Source organism: Mesocricetus auratus, unplaced genomic scaffold (assembly GCF_017639785.1).
Source record: "Mesocricetus auratus isolate SY011 unplaced genomic scaffold, BCM_Maur_2.0 Super-Scaffold_100714, whole genome shotgun sequence".
NCBI classification, from domain to species: Eukaryota; Metazoa; Chordata; class Mammalia; order Rodentia; family Cricetidae; genus Mesocricetus; species Mesocricetus auratus.
In genome coordinates, this window is record NW_024429270.1 from 5,036,012 (window position 1) to 5,060,507 (window position 24,496).

A 24,496-nucleotide genomic window follows, 5' to 3' on the forward strand; every position below is an offset into this window, starting at 1 on the left:
ATTCCTAGCCCTTTATGCATAGGCCAGCAAGTGTGGCCTGCATGACAGTCTCTGAATACTCCTTCTCAAAGACATACACTAAGCTAATCCTGTAGCCATGTTAACCTATGCAACCCTGATTAAAAAGAGACCATGTGCCTGTGTGTTTATAATTTATCACTGACTCTGAAGGCATTAAATGACTCAGTTCTGTTAAGGCATTCCATGAAGACTCCATTATTGTCTTGATTTTTCTAAAAGTGAACCATTCATTACATGGGTTTCCCCACAAGGGGTATTTTTTCTTTTGCTCCTTTTTACAGATTCCACTGAGACAAATGTTATTTGTGTCCAATGAAGAAAGATGGTCTTAGTTTCAAGAAAAAAAAAGGTCAATGAATTAAGTTGGTTTATTTTTAAGCAGGTCATTTTTCATACTCTCGCTTGCCTGGAGCAAAGCATGGACTGTCCTAAAACTTCACCCTGGTTTCCTCAGATAATTAAGCATTTACTATTTACTCACCTAGCATTTCATTTATACCTTCTGTCTTCAGTTGCTTAGGCTGCACTGCAACTGTTTTCTCACTGATGTCCTCAAATTGGAACTTTTGAAAGAAATGCTACGTTTCTCCCTGTCTGTATGCTCAAAATGTTCTAAGCATATGGTATTGGGGGTGGTGGAGAGAGAATAGGAAAAAAGCAATATTTTTAGACTACAAATAAGCTATTTTGAGCCTTTTGAAGTACCATAATAAAAGCTATTCACAAAAATGATGGTGCATGTTACAATTGCTTCCACTCACATCTTGTCCAACACTACACTGTCTCCCTCTTACGCCTACTTGTATAAGAAATCTGGGTCTATTTTCAAGTTTAGTAGGTTGCTTTCCAAGTCAAAGACCTCTCCTGATGTGAGATACACCACATGGATGTCAAGTAGCAGTATAAGAAAATTCACAAACTGGGGTACAGAATCACACAAATTTCTTTCCATTGTAACTTCAAACACCTTGAGCACTGAATGGCACTAAGTCACACTCTGCTGTCATTGGTAATATTCAAATGACATTAATGAATTTCTCAGAACACTGTGTGGAATTGAACACAAATTTGATGAGCTGAGTGGCTACAAGCAGCAACATACCAAAACTGTAGCAACTGTTCTATCAAGGAAGGGCTGCCCATGCTCATGTTTCCATTTTCCTGTTATCACTATTGGGCAGAGTATTTTTAGCTAAAGACTGGGGTACTGTTTAACTCATTATTTCTAAGAATTCTTGTCATTTCCAAAATAAAGACACAGATATTTCCGTCTGCAACTTGGCTTAAAGTGCAGACAGGGAAGTGGTGAATTTATATGGGAGGTGAGGTGGGGAGGAACTGAGAGGGGTGGAGGGAGAAAAAACCATAGTCAGGATATATTAGATGAGAAAGAATATATTTTCACTAAAGGAAAAATTAATAAATAAAGTGCAGTCAAATGTAGAATGTGAACAAATGTGTTGAGTTCCTCTGCATTTTGATGATATAATTATTAGTAGAATTGACAATAAGTGTTCCAGTGACCTCAGGAAGAGAATGGTCTAATAACAAATATTCCTTGTTGTCTCCCATCTCTCAACTTTCCTTTGTGCTATAAGTGAATTTGAGCAAGAATGTACTGTGATATTGTAAGGATCTTTATTTGTATTATTATTTTTAGAACTGTATTAATGCTAAATAGCCTAGGCATTAAAGGCACACATTTGTAAATGACAAGAATATTAATGGTTCTATATAACATACAGGTCTTTCACTTCCTTGGTTAACATTATCCCCAGGTATTTGATGCTGTTTATGGCTATTGTAAAGGGTGATGTTTCTCTGATTTCTTTCTCAGCCACTTTATCATCTTTATATAATAAGGACACTGATTTTTTTGAGTTAAGCTTTTATCCTGCCACTTTGCTGAAGGTCTTTATCAGCTCTAGGAATTCCCTTGCGGAGCTTTTCGGGTCACTTATGTAAACTATTGTATCATCTGCAAATAGTGAAAGCTTGACCTCTTCTTTTCCTATTTGTATCCCCTTGATCTCCTTTTGTTTTCTTATTGCTATAGCTAGAACTTCAAATACAATATTGAAGAGATATGGAGAGAGTGGACAGCCTTGTCTTGTTCCTGATTTTAGAGGAATTGCATTGAGTTTCTCTCCAATTAGTTTGATGTTAGCTGTAGGTTTACTGTATATTGCTTTTTTTGTATTCTGGTATCAAGAACTTTGAGTCTTTAAAGAAAGAAATCAAAGAGGATACCAGAAAATGGAAAGATCTCCCATGCTCTTGATTTAGTAGGATCAACCTAATAAAAATGGCAATCTTGCCAAAAGCAGTCTACAGACTCAATGCAATCTCTATCAAAATTCCATCACAATTCTCAACAGACCTTGAAAGAAAAATAATCAACTTTACATGGAAAAACAAAAGGCCAAGGATAGCCAAAACAACCCTATACAATAAAGGAAATTCAGGAGACATCACCATATCTGACTTCAAGCTCTATTATAGAGCTATAGTCCTGAAAACAGCTTGGTATTGGCACAAAAATAGGCAGGTAGACCAATGCAACTGAATTGAAAACCCTGATTTTAACCCACACACCTATGAACACTTGATTTTTGACAAAGAAGCTAAAACTGTACAATGGAAAAAAGAAAGCATCTTCAACAAATGGTGCTGGCATAACTGGGTACTGGTATGCAGAAGACTGCAGATAGACCCATGTTTATCGCCTTGTACAAAACTTAAGTCCAAATGGATCAAAGATCTCAACATAAATCCAGCCACACTGAAACTTTTAGAAGAGAAAGTGGGAGATACTCTTCAACAAGTTGGTACAGGAGACCACTTCCTAAACATAACACCAGTGGCACAGGCACTGAGATCAAAAATTAACAAATGGGACCTTCTGAAACTAAAAAGCTTCTGTAAGGCAAAGGACACAGTCAAAAAGACAAAAAGGCAGGCCACAGAATGGGAAAAGATATTCACTAACCCTACATCTGACAGAGGGCTAATCTCCACAATTTACAAAGAACTCAAGAAACAAGTCTCCAAAACCCAAAGGATCCAATTAAAAGGTGGGGTACAGAACTAAATAGAGAATTCTCAATAGAGGAAGCTAAAATGGCCAAGAGACACTTAAGAAAGTGCTCAACATCCTTAGCCATCAGGGAAATGCAAATCAAAACAACTCTGAGATACCATCTTACTCCTGTCAGAATGGCTAAAATCAAAAACACCGAAGACAATTTATGCTGGAGAGGATGTGGAGAGAGGGGAACACTCCTCCACTGCTGGTGGGAGTGCCAACTCATACAGCCTCTTTGGAAATCAGTATGGAGATTCCTCAGGAAAATGGGAATTAATCTACCACTAGACCCAGCAATTCTACTCTTAGGCATATATCCAAATGAGGCAAAATCATACAACAAGGGCATCTGCTCCACTATGTTCATAGCAGCATTATTTGTAATAGCCAGAACCTGGAAGCAACCTAGATGCCCCTCAACTGGAGTGGATAGAGAAAATATGGTACATTTACACAAAGGAGTATTACTCAGCAGAAAAAAACAATGGAATCTTGAAATTCGCAGGGAAATGGATAGCACTGGAAGAAACCATCCTGAGTGAGGTAACCCAGTCACAAAAAGACAAACATGGTATGTACTCACTCATATATGGATTTTAGACATGGATCAGGATAGTGCCAGTCTGCACTTCCACTGATAGAGAGTCTGGGAAACAGGAAAGAACCTAAAAGATATGCATATATGCATAGTACCCAAGAGAAGAGGATTGGGACAAGATCCTCTGAATGGATGGGGAACACGGCAAGGGGTGGGGGAGAGTGGGAGCTGGGAAGAAGAGAGGGGGTGAAGAGGAAGAGAGTTGGTCATGGGGAAACAGGAAGCTGAGTGGGGTAGAATAGAGGGAAGAGGGAATCATAGGATAGAAGACAGATCAGGCACCAGAGTGACCTTGAGTGATCTAAAGGGATAACACCAATTGGCAAGCTATGCAATGGTGGAGAGACCACCTCGAATGCCCATTCCTGATAATGAACTTGATGTCTATAACCATCTGGGAGCCTTCATCCTGTGACTGATGGAAGCAGAGGCAAACACACAATTAATCACTGAACTGAACCCAAGGAACCCAGTGACAGAGAGAGAGGAGTGATGAGCAAATTGACAAAGAAATGGCTGGCAAAACCAGCAGAGACAGCTGATCTGAACAGGGGAGAGCTCTTGGACCCCAGAACGACAGTGGGGAGGCCAGCATGGGACTGATCTGGACCCCCCAAATGTGAGTGTCAGCGAGAAGGCCTGGGCAACCTATGGGGCCCTGAGCTGTGGATCAGTGTCTATCCCAGGAATACAAACAGTCATCGTGTGCCTATAGCACAAAGAGGGATGCTCTCTCAGCCTGGAATCTTAGGGGAGTGCCTGGACCCTACCCAGAGTGAAATGACAGACTCTAGATATCCCCTATGTGGAAGGATTTGGCAATAGGGTGGGAGGGTGGGGGGGAAGGGGAGTGCGGGAGGAAGGGAGGGAGAGGGAACTGGGATTGACATGTAAAACAAGCTATTTAAAATTAAAATAAAAAAAGATAAAAAAAAGGTGAGGTACAGAACTATATAGAGAATTCTCAATAGAGGAGGCTAAAATGGCTGAGAGGCACTTGAGAAATTGTTCAATATCCCTATCCATCAGGGAAATGCAAATCAAAACAACTCTGAGATACCATCTTACTCCTGTCAGAATGGCTAAAATCAAAAACACCGAAGACAATTTATGCTGGAGAGGAGGTGGAGAGAGAGGGACATTCCTCCACTGCTGGTGGGAGTGCCGACTCATACAGCCTCTTTGGAAATCAGTATGGAGATTCCCCAGTAAAATGGGAATTAATTTACCACAAGACCCAGCAATTCCACTCTTATGCATATATCCAAAAGAGGCAAATTCATACAACAAAGGAATCTGCTCCACTATGCTCATTGCAGCATTATATGTAATATCCAGAACCAAAGCAACTTAGATGCCCCTCAACTGAAGAGTGGATAGAGAAAATGTGGTACATTTACACAATGGAGTATTACTCAGCAGAAAAAAAAAACAAGGAAATCTTGAAATTCACAGGTAAATGGATGGCACTAGAAGAAACCATCCTGAGTGAGGTAACCCAGTCACAAAAAGACAAACATGGTATGTACTCACTCATATATGGATTTTAGACATGGACCAGGATAGTGCCAGTCTGCACTTCCACTGACAGAGAGTCTGGGAAACAGGAAAGAACCTAAAAGATATGCATGGTACCCAAGAGAAGAGAAATGAGGCAATATCCTTTGAACAGATGGGGAACACGGCGAGGGGTGGGAGTGAGTGGGAGCTGGGAAGAAGAGAGGGGGAGAAGAGGAAGAGAGAGTAGGTCATGGGGGAACAGGAAGGTTGAGTGGGGGGTAGAATAGGGGGAAGAGGGAATCATAGATTAGAAGACAGATCAGGCACCAGTGTGATCTCTAGTGATCTAAAGGGATGACACCAACTGGCAAGCTAAGCAATAGTGTAGAGAACTCCTCAAATGCCTATTCCTGATAATGTACTTGATGTCTATAGCCATCCTAGAACCTTCATCCAGAGGCTGATGGAAGCAGAGGCAAACACCCACAGTTAAACACTGAACTGAACCCATGGAGCCCAGTGACAGAGAGAGAGGAGAGATGAGCAAATTAACAAAGAATGGGCTGGCAAAACCAGCAGAGACAGCTGATCTGAACAGGGGAGAGCTCTTGGACCCCAGACTGACAGCGGGGAGACCAGCATGGGACTGATCTAGACCCCCTGAATGTGAGAGTCAGTGAGGAGTCCTGGGCAACCTATGGGGCCCTGGGCAGTGGATCAGTGTTTATCCCTGGCATTCAAACAGACATCGTGTGTCCATAACATAAAGAGGGATGCACTCTCAGCCTGGACTCTCAGGGGAGAGCCTGAACCCTGCCCTGAGTGAAATGACAGATTCTAGATATCCCCTATGTGGAAGAAAATGGCGATAGGGTGGGAGGCTGGGGGGCATGGTGGGGGGTGTGGGAGGAGAGGAGGGAGAGGGAACTGGGATTGACATGTAAAACAAGCTATTTAAAATTAAGATAATAAAAAATTAAATTAAAATAAAAAATAGTTAAATATAAGTATCAAACAAAATATTATTGACATTAAAAGTGGTTGTTTTGTGAAAGAATAAAGAAAAAATTAGACTTGAAAGCTGTAAATCCTATTCTATATCCTCTGACTTCTCTATATTTTGTTATCTAGTTTCTTTTTCTGTGGTAACTCATTATTTACCTACCTGTCTGTCTATTTGTCTATCTATCTATCTCTGTCTCTTTTTAAAATAATTCTTTAATTATGCTTAGATGAAATTTTCTAAGCCTGTACATATGAAAACCCAGAAAAGAGAGAAGCTTCATTTGTCTCCATCTTGGACTTTCTATTATGAGAAATTGTTAAAAAAATAAGAGAACAGACACAATAATTGCTGATTCAGCTAAGCTCAAATAAGAAATTAAGCATAGAAATTTCTGCATGGTCCGTGGTCTTGATACCTGAAAAAAAATGAGCCCTCCTGAGGTAGATAAATTGTTATAGCAACAGAACATAATTCTATATTGTGTGAATGCAATAAATGCTGCAAAGCAGAATTTATCTGTTTCAAATTCAGAAGTTCTGTCCTTCACATTCTCATGAGGACAAAACAAGATAAAGGTTGTTTTCTCTCACTTATGCTTTGGAATTTTCTAAACTATTGAAAATATTCTCACACCAAGAATTTGCTGACAGTGGTCAAAGGATGACCTACTTCATAAAGACCCTGAACATAGCTCCATTGCACAGCCTGTTGAATGTTCTCTGTCAAGGTATTGCTCACTTTACCTACAGGTCTGAACCTTGCTAGCATGGCCAGATCCTTGTGAAAAAGGACAGAGTCTGATCGTGTATAACTGATAACATTTTGTGACTGGTTTGTGCTGAGTCATCTTCTGAAACCGTAGACAGATGAAAAACATAAGAGAAATTTCATTAAGAATGCTCTTCCAGTTTTGTTTTCTGTTGTGACAAAATAGTAATATAAACTTGGGTATGAAAGGGTCTATTTCATTTTACAATTCCCAGATCACAATCCACCAGGAAAGCAATTCAGGGAAGGAATTCATGACATAAACCTGTGGTCAGAACTAAAAGCAGAAAATGTTTTTTGTATCCAGGCTCATCTTCAATTACTTTTCTTATAAAACCTGTGGCTACATGCCTAGGGATGCTACTGCTCACAGTGGGCTTGAACCTCCTATGTCAATCAACAGTCAAGAAAACACCCCCAAAGACATGATTACAGGCCATCTGATAGAGGCAATTCTTCAACTGAGTATTCCTCTTCCTAGATGTGTCAAGTTGACAACTAAAGCTAACAATGATAAATGCCTTTAGAGGTATGTTGTGCTTATATAAGAAGTCTCCACTCACTCCTGAAAATTTCTTCTGTTCTCAGGATTTTAAATCCTGGTCAAAGTTAGAGGACATTCTTGATGTTTTTGGTACATGGGACACATTTTACAATGCACATGCCTAGCAACTGGACAACACTTGCTGACCTTGCATGTTATTACTCTTAGAATTGCAGTCATAGGTTTCATAATTTAGGACTTTTCAGTTCAAGGAAGAACTTTCTAGACACTTCAAAGTCCATGCATGAGCACAGAATATATGCTAGAGCCTGGGCATTTATGTGCAATGTGAGATGCCTCAGCTGCTCCATGGATCCCCAGGTATTAATCCAAAATGCAATCAGGACTGCTGTGATTGTTCCTGTTTCCCTTCTAACTGATGAGAATCTGACGGGAAGGACTTCCTTGCCAACCTGGTTTTCTGACTCATTTATCTTTCACTCATGAACCCCATTAAGACTCTTTCATTCTGAACTCCATGTTTTTTGTTTTGTTTGGTTTGGTTGTTTTAGTCTGTTTCTCAAAGTATCTAAGTGATCCTCATCTTTTGCTCATCACCAAAGGTATTTAATTATGTGATGGTTCATCTTGGTTTCCAACTTGACTGGCTCCGGCATCAACTCACAGACAGGCATACCAGTGACAAACTTTTCTTCAGGCGTTTAATTGACATTGGAAGAGATACACTGAATGTGGGCAGCACTATTCAGTGGCAGCCCAAATAAATAGAAGTCAGAAAAAGAAAAACTTTGGATTTTCCCCTTGCTTGCCTTCATGTTTGTAGATAAACTCATCAATCCTGTTGTCACCATGTAACTGCCACCACAGATGCAGTCATTCTTCATTGCATCCGGACCTATCTTCATTGGATATAGACATGAGACCAATAGCTCTTCTGGAATCCTCTGTGTCCTCAAAGACACATGGAACTGCTGAGCACATGGCAATGTGGACTGAGCAGGCTACTGGTCCTCATGTTTCCCAGCAGGGATTGGTTGGTGCCTGAACTGTCTCCTTTACGCCAATCTAATAAATCTCACTTGAATGCACATATTCATTCTATTGGTTCTGGTGCACTATGAACACTGGCACAATTTCTATAGGTTGATAAAATTAAAACAAAATTTTCTCTGATGTTTATTTTTCCATTTCTATATGATTCTAAATATCCTCTCCCAATCTCTTTTATCAGTTTCTTTTTTAAAAGAGGGAGGAGAGCAGTGCATTGGTGGCACACACCTTTAATCCCAGAACTTGTGAGGCAGAGGCAGACTGATCTCTGTAAGTGAATTCTGTGCTACTTTGGATAATATTCCAAGTATCAGGCGGATCTCGAAGCCAGCCTGGTCTACAGAGCAAGTTCCAGGACAGGCTCCAAAGCAATACAGAGAAACCCTGTCTTGAAAAACCAAAATAAATAAATAAACGAAACAAAAACAAAGAGAGAGGAGAGGTTTCACAGAAACAATAAAAATTAGACTTCCTGGGAATAACAAGCATTTTTTCTTTTATTTGAACATACTCATGTGTAATAATGCAAGAATTTATAGAATAATGTGCAAATTTCATTCAGAAGCCACTTCTCCAAGAAAACATGAGGCCCAAAGTCTATCATATCATATCATATCATCTGGGACAGGACCTAGGCCCTCCTCATGTGTCCAGGCTGAGAGAGCATCCTTCCATGTGGATGCTCTGCTGTTTTAAGAATATAACTTGAATTTATTACATATTGATTATTGAATTTTGAGGCTATTTTTAATTTCATTGTTACTTCTTTTGCTAAACTGTCACCCTCATCTACCCAATATTTATTAAGCAACTATTATGTGAGTTTCTCAAGTATCATTTCTCTGATACTTGGAACATTATCCAAAGTAGCACAGAATTAACTTAAGAAAATATGTATTAGACAATTTTATATCAGTCAAACTACAAACAGTAAAGTTTAAATGGATGGGTTGATATGGATCCCTATTACACTGGCTAAAACATGAATATAGATGAGATCATTTAATTAGGCAAATGGCAATCTGCACTCATGAAACTTCTACAATAGTGGGGAGTGTCAGTTATCTACACCACATAACCGTTTGTTCTTCAGATATAAATTATTTAAAAGACATCACCATGCTTACTATATTTACATTGAAAAAAACCCTGTCCTCTGAAATAGATTGTGAGACAGTTACAAGCTGAGACTAGCCTTTGTAAATTTTTTTCTCCCTATGTTTAATTCAGTGGCTGCACACAGCGAATACTCAATGGAAATTCTTGTCATAATATCTTTATTATGATAGAACTGGCGAATAAAAATGTCCAAGCGAACAAATTTCTCCCTTATGGAAGCCCTTCTGATAAAGCTGTACCCTATCAAAAGGGAAGTTCAAGGTATGTGGCTATAGTTGTGGCTCATGCCTGTAATTCTAGTACTTGGCAAGTAAGCGCAAGAAGAGTAGAAGTTCAAGGCCTGTATCTAAACTTAGTGTCTTGACAGTGAGCCTGCGCTATATGAGACAAGGAAACAAAAGGAAGAATAAAAATAGAAAGGAAGTAAAGTTAGGAAGGAGGGAGTTTATGAGGGAAGGAGGAAAAGACAGAAATATTGAGGGATGGAGGGAAGAATTCAAAGTAACATAATATTCGCAAATTAACTATGAAATCAGAGACGTAGGTGTGATTCCTAGCTTCTCCCAATTCTACCCCTGGACCTTTGAGAGGGAATTGTAGGGAATATCTAGATTTCCTTCTCTTTAAATGATGACTTGCTCTGCTGTATCCAGGGTGCCTAAGACTTTAAAAGAGATAATCTTTACAACAGACTTCCTTCTGCACTGGGGAAAACATCTAACCATAGACTTAATTTAATGTATTTCACAAGTGCCTTCCTGTTTCCAAATTTATATTTACTGCTGTAGCTGTGACCTATTTATGTATAAATGTACTTCTTACTTTTAAAGGCATGATTTGTTCTTTGAATTTATTTTGAAAAACACAAAGAAAAATTCAGTGTTTAATTTGATTAATGACTGACCTAATGACAAGTCATGGAATTTCTCTCAAGAGTGGTGAAAATTTATGAACCAAAGACAAAATATACAGGTAGGTCAACTGTCTGATTTGTAAAGGGAAGACAGGAACCACAGAATAGAGAAGACAGATAATTGCAGTAGAAAATGTTTTTATTAGCTAATGCTCTTAATAACAACACGGAAATAAATAAAATATAATAATGTTATGTATGCTATAATAAAAACACCATGATTTAATATGGATCATCAGAACAAATCTAATCTTAGGCCATGTTAAAGTAGTTAGGAATAAATGTCTTCAGTTACAAAATGTATTGCTATTGTGAAAATCTTACCTATTTCATCCCTTTAAAGAGAAATCAGTGTGTGTGTGTGTGTGTGTGTGTGTGTGTGTGTGTGTGTGTGTGTAGTGTTTCTTCCTCTTTTTGTTTTTCCTTTTGTTGTTGTTGGGTTTACTTGTCTTGATTTTTCAAGACAGGGTTTCATTATGTAGCCCTGGCTGTTCTGGAACTCGCTCTGTAGACCAGTCTGGCCTTGAATTCAGAGATCCTCCTGGCTCTGCCTCCTGAATCCTGAGATTAAAGGTGTACACTCCTACTACCAAACTTGTTTCTTTCTGTGTCCCCCTCCCAGAAACTCATTTTATATTTGCCTATTATCGTAACTGGTAATATTAGCGGTGTATGACTTGGGTCAAACAAATATCTTTATGAGAGCTCAAATACTGAGATATCAACAATGGACTACTCTAGTTGATGTAATGATACAGACATAATAATATGATGAATGGTCATTGTACAATTAATAATACTGCATTATAGATGAACAAATTAAAACCTAGAAAGTGCCTTGTCACTTAACATAAAGCCAATAAGCTGTTGAATCAATACTTAAATATAATATTGAACTCTCTTGATTTAATCACCTTTCTTTCCTTTGCTCTCATATGGGAAATTGCATTAGACCATCTGCTAAAATGATGATAGCCAACCCAAGTTTTATAATTCATTTTAATCAGTATCAATGATTGCAGAGCTAACCATGTCCCTCACAGTATGAAGTCAAATATTATTGGTAAAGTCAGTGAAATATTTAGCCAGAACATTTCATAAACCAGATCCTAATAAGTGTTTCCCTGAAGCAAAACATGTTAAATAGAATTTAAAATGTAAGCCACAAACCTGTTTCAGGCTCAATGGAAAAATACGGCTGTCCTTCCAAGATACTGTAAACCAACTTTGCACTGTTTCCGTAAACTGGGTCATCAGCGTCCGTGGCTGTTACATTAGTGACAGATGTACCTAATTAAAGCAAAGTGAAAGTGATAAGAATTTACACATTATTTTTGTCAAGTGCTAAATTTTGTCAAGCATATCATATATTAAACCTACAGTTGATAAATATAGGTGGATAGTTAGGTAGATGATAGATATAGAGAGATGGATTGATTTATAGAGATATATCGATATACATCCTTTAAAAGATAAAGGTAAGCACCTCAGTCAGAAGTTCAAAAACTGGCAAGTCTTTTGTAGGAAACATTATTTCGAGGTTGGAATAACAGATTAAAATGGCACTTTAAGTCTCTATTATTTAAGATGTCCAGTAGTTTACATTTAAAGGGTATCTGTTAGAGAGTTGTGTGGGTTTCAGAAATATGCAAAAAAATCATATCAAAGAAATATGAAACAAAAGTTTAATAATATAATACATCATGTAGCACTTGAGTTTAGCCAAAGAACAACTGAACATACCTTGAAACATTGACTACTGTAAAAAGAAGCACATAAATATCAAAGGAATATTTTATTCCATCACATTTAATTTCTTAGAATATAAAATGAGATAGGAACCACCAATTAATCAGCAGGCTCAGGTAATTAGACCCATGGATAACAGAATGAAAACCTCTTTGCACAGTAATCTTCTGTGTTTTATAACAACTGCACGCATAGTGGTTGTCTGAATGGCAGTATATATGGCAATACAAAATACCTGTACTAAAGAGGCTTAAAGTTGTGTAGCTGGAAGAAAGAGAAGGAAACATAAAAATTGAGTCAGCTACTCAGGTGAATACAAGCATGTGCCCTCTTTTGGTCTAGCACAAACAGAATGGCCAGAACATGTTTCCAAGACAGATTACACTGAAACTAAATATTAAAGAAATGTCAAGTTTCTCACAGACAAATGCATAGAAAATATCCCAAGAAATTATTCATACATAATTAAAGACAAAGATGATGGTGGGATAGCCTTATGTCTTCTGAAACAGTGGAGAACAAGGGGAGTCTGGTATGACTAGAATCATAGTAGATATGGGCAGGCCAATGTTGTTCTCCTCAATTAAAAGTCATTCACATAGTAATTATTTAATATATGCTTATTAATTAGGTGGCTAAATGAAATAATATGTTACCTCATGATCTACTGAAAAATGATAGTGTCACAGATCATTCATGGTAATAATGTTAATAAAAGATTACTTTCAGAACTTTTACTGGATGGTGTCCTTTGTCAACCTCTGGAGGCAAATAAAAGAAATATGACAAAGCAGAAGTATATATGCTACCATGAAACCACAACAATGGCTGTAGTAAAGTATATAATGCTATGAAGCAAGATATTGAGAACTGAATCACTCATTGAGAAATGGGGCCAGACATTCATATTGTAAGATTGAAGAAGTAGGAGATGAGATGGCCCATGAGAATGGAACTTTGGCCTCCAGGCAGGCAGGTGAGCTTAGCCAAGGGCAACTACAAAGTGGTGTCACAGATTATCAGCCTTGGACTGTCAGTTGCTAATGTGTTCAGCATAGAGGGAAAGGGGATTCTAATCCTGAAGGAGATAAAGGGTGCATCTGAGTAGTGTATCTTGGTGGTGATTGAAATAGGATTGAGTTCTTGCAAGATCATGTCAATCAAAGTGTTTTTGATATGCTTTCAATTGCAGTCACTGCTCAGGAAAAAATGCAGTATTTGTTGTGCAGTTGATATCTGTATGAAATTGAAGTTTATACTCAGAATGATTTTTTGTAAGTTTTAAAGAATTCGGAGCAACAATATGCTTTGAATTCCACATATATAACATACTCCATCATGCATTTGTAGTAATGATGTAGTGTGTGTGTGTGTGTAAAGATTCATTTTCCCAGGTGACATATTAATCTTGCTGATGAAGATGAACACATAGAAGACCAATAATATCAATTACTTGAAAATTATATGAATTTGAGAACAATTGAAGGGAAGGACTTCCAAGAAAAGGGAAGATAGGGAGCTAGAAGTCCCAAAACAATTTTAGAAGAGATGACAGGAAATGTCTGCTAGCAAATGTAGAGCTAGAGATGCAAGTTAGGATCAAATTTAGGGGAAATTTGAGTGACAGAATGTATACATTCCACATAGGAAAGAGGGAGGATATTTCAGATTCAGGTCATTCCTGGTGTGGCCAATTCTGTTCTCAGTGCTGCCAGATTTACTTGGTGGCAAAGAGCTGATTAGGAGAACAGATCAATTATGAGGTTACAGCAGTAGTCCAATTAAGACCACTGGTATGTGATTATGTAAAACGGACACTCCTTATTGATTTCCTTATTTTTATCTGTGCATTAAGATTATAATCTTACAATTATGTGAGTGAAGACTAATGGCAGTTTGAAAGTGTTCCATTCTAAATTGAGGGATTAGTAGTGTAAATGATATTAAGAGACCAAGTATTTGTATAGTGGTCAGACCATCAGGCTCCTTCCTGGTGAGTTCGACTTAGTCCCTGTATAAAATGGCTAACTGAAGGACTCTGCCATGTTGGCTCTTTTGTCTTCATCCAAGAGAGGACATTGTATTTTTACTGCCAGAAGAGACAACATGAAGTTCCTAACCACAGAAAACCTCATCTCCAAGTATAAGAGAATTAACTTATATTGTTGTAAAATCCCACTTTATTTTGTGAGAGTGCATGAAAAATTTTAAGGAAGATATACACTATTATGTAGTCTGCAAAACTAATTCAAAAAGGGAGAAAACAATAGATAGAGAAAAGAAATCCTCTAAGATCCATTTAAAGGAATGACAGAAATCAGAATGAAGACTAGTAAGAAAGTCTGAAGAAAGACACAGGAGAACGTACTTTGTTGCTCAGTGAGTCTACTTTGATTTTTTAGAAAAAGATAATGCTTCCCATTGTGAAGTAAAAAACTGACATTAAAAAATACGCAAGTTCAATGCTTACTATGATACTGTGATAGTAAGTTCAGTCACTAATTAAGTATGGGTAAACAGTGAAAAATAACATATGTTTCTATTATCAAAATTATCTTCTGTTTCCTGCATTGACTCTTAAATTAACAGATATATTGGTAGAGAAATAAATATCTAAATATTATCTGAAGAATTTCATCTTTGCATAGATCTGTGGCATAGGTTGAAACAGAGTACTGTGGAAGGTTTTGCACACAGAATGGTCTAACATGTTCTGAAACATATTCCCATATCTTCAGGCAAGTCATTAACCTGGCTCGGTCTCAGAGTATAGACAGACAGACAGACAGACAGACAGACAGACAGACATATTGGAGGGTTAAGCAAAGTAATGTTTGTAGATAACCCAGAAATTATAACATGCTAAATCTAGAAGTAATATCTATGCCTCTAATCTACCAGCTTCAAAATACAGACCCTAAAGTCCAGTTCAGAATGACATGATACAGACAGTGGTAGAATATTTCTTTAAATCTTCTCAGGCAGTTCTGATGGTGAAGCCATGACTCAAAATGTATGTTGGGACCAACTGAACTACATTCCATTTGTGTTGGCACCTTAATTTATATTGTGATTATTTTGAGAAGGAAAACTCATGTTCAGATTTGTTTGTAAAACTTAGCTGCTTTTAAAATTATTCATCTGGGGAAATGAGACATACAGACAATTTCTCATGGAAAGAAAGGTGAGAATATGCCCTTGGCAGTTTGCTATTTCCAAACTAGTATCATGACTTCTGCTTCCATGACTATTGTCATGTGATCTCACGTCATTGTGAGAGGCTTCCCATCCCAACACTGGTGCATGAGAGAGAGACTTAGCAGATCCACAGTTCAGCTTTTTCATAGGCCAAAACTTTGGCAGCCCTCAAAGTGTTATACACAACTCTGGCTGAAAGAATACATTTTATTTTGGAGTCAAACTGTCTTGAGCCAGACCACAAATTTCATTTTTACGTCTTATTTTGTTTTTCAAATTCTGTGCATTTAGCCAAATACCTGAAATTTTCAGGCCTTTGGCATCCTTGTCTTTGGTAGTCACTGTTAAAATGTAGATGTGTTCAAATAATTCGGAGAAATAATTCATGTAAGCAACATTTCTCCTTAGGGATTCAGGACTGCTGATGTACCTGTACACTGCAGTAGATGTGTGGGGAGGTTGTGTGGATGCATGTGTCAAATGATTATCCAGTAGAAGGAAAATAGACACTTCGGAGTTAATCTTACAGCAGAAAAGATTCCAAGTCAAGCTGCAGTCTGGGTTTCTCCATGGAAATGCATGCAGAATGCAGAGCACGGAGGGAAATTGAAAAGTGTAAACCTTGCAGGATAATGTTTCTTCAAAGCAGCAAGTGTTTGGTGTGTGATAAATAGGACCCTGAGTAATACCCAGGAAATATAACAACCAGGATTCTCTGTTTGTGTTTTCATTTGGAACTGTTTTTGTCCCTTTGTCAAGGATACAAGAGACTCATTTAGCTAGTGACTATAAATTTGACACTGTGCCATTTCTCCAAGAAAGCCCCTATTATAATCCAACTGGATGCTGATCCTAATTATAATAATATAGCTGTTGTGTCTCCAGCTGTTGTCAACAGAAATGATCCCACATCATTGCAATCCAGCCTTATAACACCAAGTCAAGTATGAGCAGATCATTCCAAGGTGATTTCTGATTTTAACAAACCCATTTTCTGCATTTAGATTCTTAGCTGAAGGAAATGTGCCGATATGGTGCACGGATTTTAATTATGAGAGAGCCTGCAGTTTTTCCCACATCTTGCCCCACCTGAAACTTTCTTCCAATTAGCTGCAGAACTCACATATTTTCTTCCAATCATGACAGCAAACACTACAAGCAAAATTAGCCATCAAAGATGTTAGTCTGTCAGGTTAGAGGTTTGGGTTTGCTGACAAACTAAGATGAAAAGCCTTTGGGAAAATAAGATGTTGGGCTTTAGGTAGCGTAGCTCTGCTAGCTTGGCTATACTTTTTTATATGAGCAAGTCAGCACACCAATTCTGCACATTATTCAGAAAGAAAAATGCTGGTGCTGACATGCTGAGCAGGAAAACAAAGGTTTGGTGCAGCGTGAAAATGCGCACACTGGAAAAGCTAAAACTATTATGATGAGAGGAACACAAACCCCATTTGCAAGGAGTCATTTGCAATACATTCTTATAGAAAAACCATTGAAATAGCCAGTGGAAAATAAGGAAGCAGAACCTTTGCAACAGCTGAAATCCAAAGAGGCGAGCACTGCTGGCCTGCTTCTATCGTCTTCAAACTTTTCATTTTAATTTCTAGCTCCCTGTTCCAACTTCAATAAGATCAAACCACAGCCAGAGTGCTCAGGCATTATCATATGAAAATGCCTTATTTAAACATCCATAGACATAACAAAGAACACAACCCTAATGGGTCATAACAATGATGGGATTCACCTCATTAGTTTAATAAAAGTAAACTCTTGGTTCAACTCTTCTCATCCTCCTTATTAATTTCTCCAAGTACTATGCAACACAATAGATACATGGGCATGGGTGTTGTGTGTTGCCATGACAACTTGGCTTGTTTGTTGTGGGGCAACAGAGTCATAATTTCACATGGCCTTCATAACTTGTTGGCATTTAAATTAACACTTACTAGAAACAAAATCATGATGTCCTGGATGTTTTCAACATGTCATATCCACACCATTGCCTAGTAGTTGTGTGAAACAATGCATTAAGGCACTCATATACTTGACTGGAAAACATTTATGTGGGTTTTGTGTTGCCCATTTGTTTGTTTACTTCTATATTCCCATTTACAACATAACACAACCCTTGCATAGTTCAGGTAAAAACTTAGCAATGCAAACTGCCAACTCATTTCACTACCCATTTCTTTAATTGAAACTGTAGTCTTCAACATTTATTTCTCCATACAGGAATCAAGCAAATGTTCCCAGTGGGAAACATGCCCTAAATCCTACCAGTATTCTTTACTTATGCTACTTAATTATAGAAGACATGTGCCAAATATCCCAATCTCCACAGCTGCCTTAGGGGGTCTTTGTGGGCTAAAGAGGGTTAAGCATGGACCTGGAAAAAATAGTGCTTTCCTGGTTTAACTCTGTATATGCAGGTCTCTTCCACAGCTATGTTCTGAAGGTAATAAATAGAGAAGTAAACCACATGACCAGTCAACTTCAGGCCTGAGAAGTTTTTTCCCAAGATCCTGGAGGATTATTGGAGAAGCTATGTTAGACTGATAATAGCATACAGCAGTCTTTCTTTACCTGATGAACAAATCTTGCTGTCAGTCAAACCTGACTGACTCCTTGCTTTACACACACACACACACACACACACACACACACACACACACACATTATTTTTTTTTGTAATTACTCTCTGAGTGTTATCCTTTTGTACCACATCTTAACCTACAGCAGAAATTTGTGTCAAATCTCTCATGCTCCCAAATGACTTTAGTGTTGGAACAGGAGCAGATTAACAGGGGTAAAATGGACAGACAGTACCAAATGCATTCTGCCATTTTTTTCTGGCTCCTTGATTTGAGACATCAACTAAGGGAATAAATCCAGCTTCCATATTTCATTCTGGAGCACATAGAGATAGCTATATGCAGTAGTGTAACAATGAAATAGGCAAGGCTTTTAATATCATGCTTTTAAAATGAGCCAGAAACTTTCAGATGTGATTAAAATGCTTTAGAAAATGGAGTTGAGTACACAGACACATCTTACTCACCCATGCATCATTCAGGAATGTATGTGTAATGTTCAGTGGGTGAGATAACTTGAAAACATCATGTGGAAATGTGTTACTGTAAAATCTCACCCACGTCACTATGCACAGGGGAAAGTACCTTTTCCAAACCTTGCAGACAAATGCTCCCTAACTTGGTGGCCTAGTCACTGCATTTGCAAGTAGACAATGAGAGCAAGTGAAGGCCTGGTTGTGGAAACTAATAAGCTGTACAGTTTACAGTAACACGTGCATAAATAAACTCTTTCTGAATTCACATGACTTCCCCAGCATTACAGAAAAGATTGTGTTTTTATTTCACATGTTACCTATTTCTAGCAATAGAGTTTTCTCCTAATCTGTTTCCTATGAAATGAAATTCCATAAATACTAGAGAACTAAACCAGCATTGTATATGCTTTAGAATATCAGGTATATTCATCCTGACCTTGCAAATTAATGCTACCCATAGCATTAGATGTACCATTAAGATGTAATAGATGGAGGTTTAATAATTTCTATTTTATTATATGAATTCATTCATTTGTTCCCACACATGAGGCAGATTTTTTTCATAGCATATATAGGATATGAGGAATTGAGCAGGAGGTGATGGTACAAGAATATTTAGCAGATTTGGGGTTTCTGTTACATGTATGTTTGAAGATTGCAGTAGCAATGCATACAGCTGATATCTCTTCATTGTAGAAAACTGCAGATGTTTATTGTTTTTATTTCTTAGAATATCGCACAATATAAAATAAGGAGCATAATGATATATACTCTACAGGCATATCAATAGTTTTTGCTGACATTACCTTATTGAAAGACTGAACCACTATCAGCATAGCAATGGTTTTGTGAGCATGAGCACATTAGTTCAGAATCCCAGCATCTATGTAAAATGCTGGACACAGTGTCACACACCTATACGTCAAGTGCTGGGAAGGTAGAGTCAAGAGGATCACTTGCTGATCTTCTAATATACTAAAAGAGGTGTGTTAGAAAGTTAATGAGAGATTGTGTCACAAAAAATACAATGGCGAATAGAAAGGAAAGAGACCCAACGTGACCTCTGTTTTCTATAAATATGCATACATCTGTTCATGTGAAACACACAAGCACACATGAAAGTAACACACACACACAAACAAGCTCATACACAGACACCAGATTGACCTATGTGCTATGCCCATGAGTTGATACTAAGAATTTCTTTTTAATACTGTTGGCTCAGTTTCCTAATATCAAATATAGGAATAGGACATGAGATATGGCACACAAAGTAAAGGCTCTTGCCATCAAGCCTGATGATCTGAATTTCATCACTGGCCCCCACATGATAAATAAGGAAAAGGAACTATCTCAAGTTGTTCAGTTACATACCCTTTGCATAATGGCACATACACACAGCACCACACACATCAATCTGACACACACCAAGCACACACAATTAAGTAATTAATATAAAAAATTCTTAAGAGGAAGAATACCACCTTCTTTGCTTTTATCTCCATAAAATGAAGATAAATGTTATTCCTAAGGGAAAGTTTATCTGTTTTTCCACAGCCGTGTATTCTCTCTGACATGACACGTTGTGTTTGATAAACTGTGAACTAAGACTACTATGCATGAAAATAAAAGATGTCCATCTTAGGGACTGTTTATTTTTCTTCTTTTAAAATAAGCCTACTTCTCTGGTGAAAAGTCAGGACTTGTAGAAATGATGACAGTGCACTGTCAGCTCATCTTTCTGATGTGAAAGCCAACATCCTGTTAAATTTCAGACCTGGATAAGTGAAAAGCCACTGAGCCGGTGGACCAACTGTGATGAAAAGGCCCAAATAAAGAAATATTAATATGATGTCATTTGGAAAATTTTGATATCAGGGATTTTTTTAAAAAGTAATGTTTGCTAACACCAAGATTATTTTATCCTATGCACATTGTTGTGCACAATATAACCAGCTGTAAGTAAATGGCCTTATCTCCCACTCAGGACCTACACCATCGTTTTATTGATATTCTGCCATGTGTCAAGTCTCGATTTCAGTAGCTTAGAAACCATCATTAGAAGAAAACTCTTACTTTCTTGAAAGGCCAGATAGTGAGAGGATAAAAAAATTTTAGCAATAGCAACAAAATGGCATAGTAGATCATTGTGTATGAACCAAATATTGAAGAACCTAGGAGTCTGAATAAACAAATTATTAGATAACAGGCTTTGATATGAGGAGGTCTTGATCATAACATTCGGCTAGATTTACATTGAAGGAGAAGGATAATCCTGGATCCAGTTGCATAGGAGTTGCAAATTGAGATGAACTCTCCTTAGATAAATTAATCATTTTGGAACTTGTTTAGTGGAAATTTAAAAAGCCATTGAAAAATAAAAAAAATAAATCAGGATTCTTTCTTTACATAAATACTTGGTCAGGTCAATCTATTCCTGTCATTCATAACAAACTACCACAACATTTGGAAGATGTACTTGATTCCTAGTTCCATCTCTGAGCTCCCGCAATGCTTTATTCAACTGTCTTTGGTGTACCTTTTATTTTGTGTACAAATTTTTATGGAAGGTGTCTTTCATGTTTTACACTACAAGCTTCATAAGATTGCCTAGTCCAGCCTTGATATGAGGGGTTTTGCCTTGTCTAATTGTACCCTATTTTGTCTAATTTGGCTGTTGTCTCTTGGGAGCCTGCTCTTTGGGACAAGAAGAGACAGTGAAAACTATGAGGAGTGGAAGGAGGAAAAACTGTGGTCAGGATGTATTATATGAGAAAAGAATCTAGTCTCAATAAAATTTTTAAAAAATAAGGATTTCTTACTGATAAAAATGAATAGTATCCTTTCTTATTTTTTCAAATTCACGCTATCCTTCTCACGTCCAGAATTACACATTCCTGAAAACCATACCCTTATCATTTGCTCTACACCTTAATCATGGCTCTATACTGTCCTAGTCATACTTGTTAAGAACAATGCCAAGTATAAGAGCACTTTTATTACCTTTGGAAAAACTTATGACAGTAATATTAATACACATAGATATGTATAAGATCTACACTCAGACCAGACGTAAACATCTGCAAGCCTGTTTTTTTAAGTATAGTGAACTTATTACTCTATTTTTGAATTCCAAATCTTTGAGTACAGGGAAAATAACCTGGTGTTTTTTGTTTATCTCTATCATCTTAAAATGTATCTTCTACAGAAACATTTACTTGGTGAATATTGTGGATAAGACTGAAGGGATAACTCATTTGTCTAAAAATTAACACAATAGTCTTAAGTTTGATATTGTGTATTGATATCATTGTTTTGATTTGCTGTCATTTTAATCTTACTAGTTAATAATAGCCAATATTTTCTCTACCCTTGTTCTTATGAATATATCTGTGACCTATTTTCAAGTTGAATTCACATACCAAGCCAATGTGATATCAAACTCTCACTTAAACTTGTGGATAGTTCCCATACGAGAGACTATGCATAAGAAAAATTTTATAAGGGACTAAGAATGTGGGAAGTGTCTTTATCAGTGAAAAAAATTATCTGATAACTAGAAGTGTGTTAAGGTGGTAAAATGGCTTATCATGGGTCAAAGGCTTCAGAATCCTGCATCTACATGTATAATTTACATCCAAGAAGGTAATTAATAAGTGCTCAAGTATGAAATTGAGATTCAAGGACAAGGTTACCATGGAGTGAATGTAGTAGTAACAAAGACAAGTTCTTATGCAGGGTAAGCATGAAGGAGGTTGAAATCTGCACTAAGAGAATCATCTAGTATATGCATCAACAAAATAATATACTAGTCAAGGACATTAACAAGGACCAATGATGTTATAGGTGATGGGGATTTCATCCAGAGGTTCTCCTTTCTCATTGTGAGACCATGAATTCTTTCAGAATTTTCTGTGATGTTGTCCTGGTTAGTTTATGTCAACTTGATGTAAACAGTTATGTGGGAAGAGAAATCTCAGTTAAGAAAATTCTTCCTTCAGATTGTCTACTGATAAGTATATGTTGGGATTTTCTTGATTAATGATTGGTGGGTTAGGGTGCCACCCCTGGTCAGGTGGTCCTGGGTTCTACAACAAAGCAGACTGAGAAAGTCACTAAGCAGCACTGTACACTATAGACTTTGCATCAATTCCTGCCACCAGGATCCTGCCTTCAATTCTAGCCCTGACTTCCCTCACTGATGCAAATGACCAAAGAGAGAGGAGATGAAATAAAACCTTTCCTCCCAAAGTTGCAATTGATCACAGTGTTTGGTCACAGCAATAGAAACCTAGCTAAACATAGTGTATGACTACAACATTATAATTGACCTGAAATTTCTGGAATTTATATCAATTCCCAAACCTGGGGATTGGTCTTTATGCAACTGAGCTTTAAGCACCATTTCTCAAGTATCAGACCACCATGTTTCTGAAGTTTATAAAATTAAAACAGTATGCTAAGATTAGAATTAAAATGCATCAATATGTAAGGAAAACAGTTGTCTGTTTAAATTTTAGAAGAGAGATGAGTGTGTGTTTGTGTGTGTGTGTATGTGTGTGTGTATAATCCTGATAAAGGTGATCATTCCTACAGTACCATTAGATCTTTCAGAAATATGCTACTGTAAAGAACACAGAAAATATTTTTTGTATTCTTTTTTTTCCAGTTTAAATTTAGATAAGACACAAGGTTGCTTCACAAGTCAGTTCCAGGTCCCTCTCCCTTTCCCTCCCCTCCTCCTGTGCCCTCCCCCCAACCCCCCCGTTATCCCCTCATTCCCCCAGGGAGGGTGAGGCCCTCCATGGGGGTGTCCATAGTCTGTCATTTCATATAGGGCAGGGCCTAGACCCTTCCCCAAGAGTTCAGGGTGAGAGTGCACCTCACATTGTTCTATGGGAGTCCAAAATCCGTGTGTATACTTGGGATGGGTACTGATCTGCTGCCCAAGGCTCAATACAGAAAATATTTTTAAATATACTTTTTACGAATATGTTTATTTGAGTACTTGTAATAACTACTCAAGTTTTTTTAATTAGTCACTCCTATGCTTATTAAAGAGAAGAATGACAAGATTAAAAAAAGAAAGAAACCTAGTTAATTCATATGGCAAATACCTCTGGAATTTTCTTTGATCCACAGGAATAAAGGCTTTATGATGGCCTTGCTCTCATATAGGTAAGCACATTCTATCAAAGCTTGGGAAAATAAAATGCAAATATTTTGAGACAGAGCTTCATGGAGCCTAAGATAGTCTCAAACCTTTATATCACAAAGAGTGACACTGAATTTCTATACCCTGACTTTGGCACACATGTGTTACAACTAAAGGAGAGTCTAGTTCTCTGCACTGTTGGAAATACAACCTCTGGTTCCTAAATGTGGGACAAATACCCTATCAACTCACCCACATCTTCACACTAAGATTTTGTTTCTTTGACAGAAACTGATTCTTGCTGCATATTTTAAGATTATGCAAGAAACGATTTTCTGTAGAAGGAAAACAATCACAAACAAGATATCATGCACTGAATGCTCATGTAATCCAAAATGCATGTTGAAATCCTGACTACCAATGGGGAGTATTAGGAGGTAAGTCTTTGGGGAGTTAACATGATTTTTATGGCAGAGATCTTATAAAGGAGGAGATGAGAGAAAACTGAATTATTCTTTTCTCGCTCTTGTGTATGATAGCACAGAATGATACTATGGAACCCAGATCCGGAAACTTGCAATGACAGCATGTTGATCTTAGCCTTGTTGTCCTCCAGTGGGTGAGAAAAATCTGTCTCTAGAGTATTAGACCTAGATTTTCATGATATTTTACAGCAGCCTGACCTGAATATTAGAATCTTTTATAGCCAAGGCCCATGTGTTGATGTAAGAGTCTTGCATATAAATGTAATTCTATCTGAAA

The 24,496-nt window shown here is 37.5% G+C and overlaps 1 protein-coding gene across 5 annotated transcripts in view; it reads right to left on the reverse strand.

Annotated features, from left to right (window-relative positions):
- Nucleotides 1–24,496, reverse strand: part of Cdh8 (cadherin 8) — a 390,092-nt gene that overhangs the window by 187,061 nt on the left and 178,535 nt on the right. For all 5 annotated transcript variants that reach the window (XM_040740772.1, XM_040740771.1, XM_040740770.1 and 2 more), the window contains exon 4: nucleotides 11,736–11,855. In XM_040740772.1, coding sequence (XP_040596706.1) covers nucleotides 11,736–11,855 — 120 coding nt within the window. The remainder of the gene's footprint in view (nucleotides 1–11,735; nucleotides 11,856–24,496) is intronic.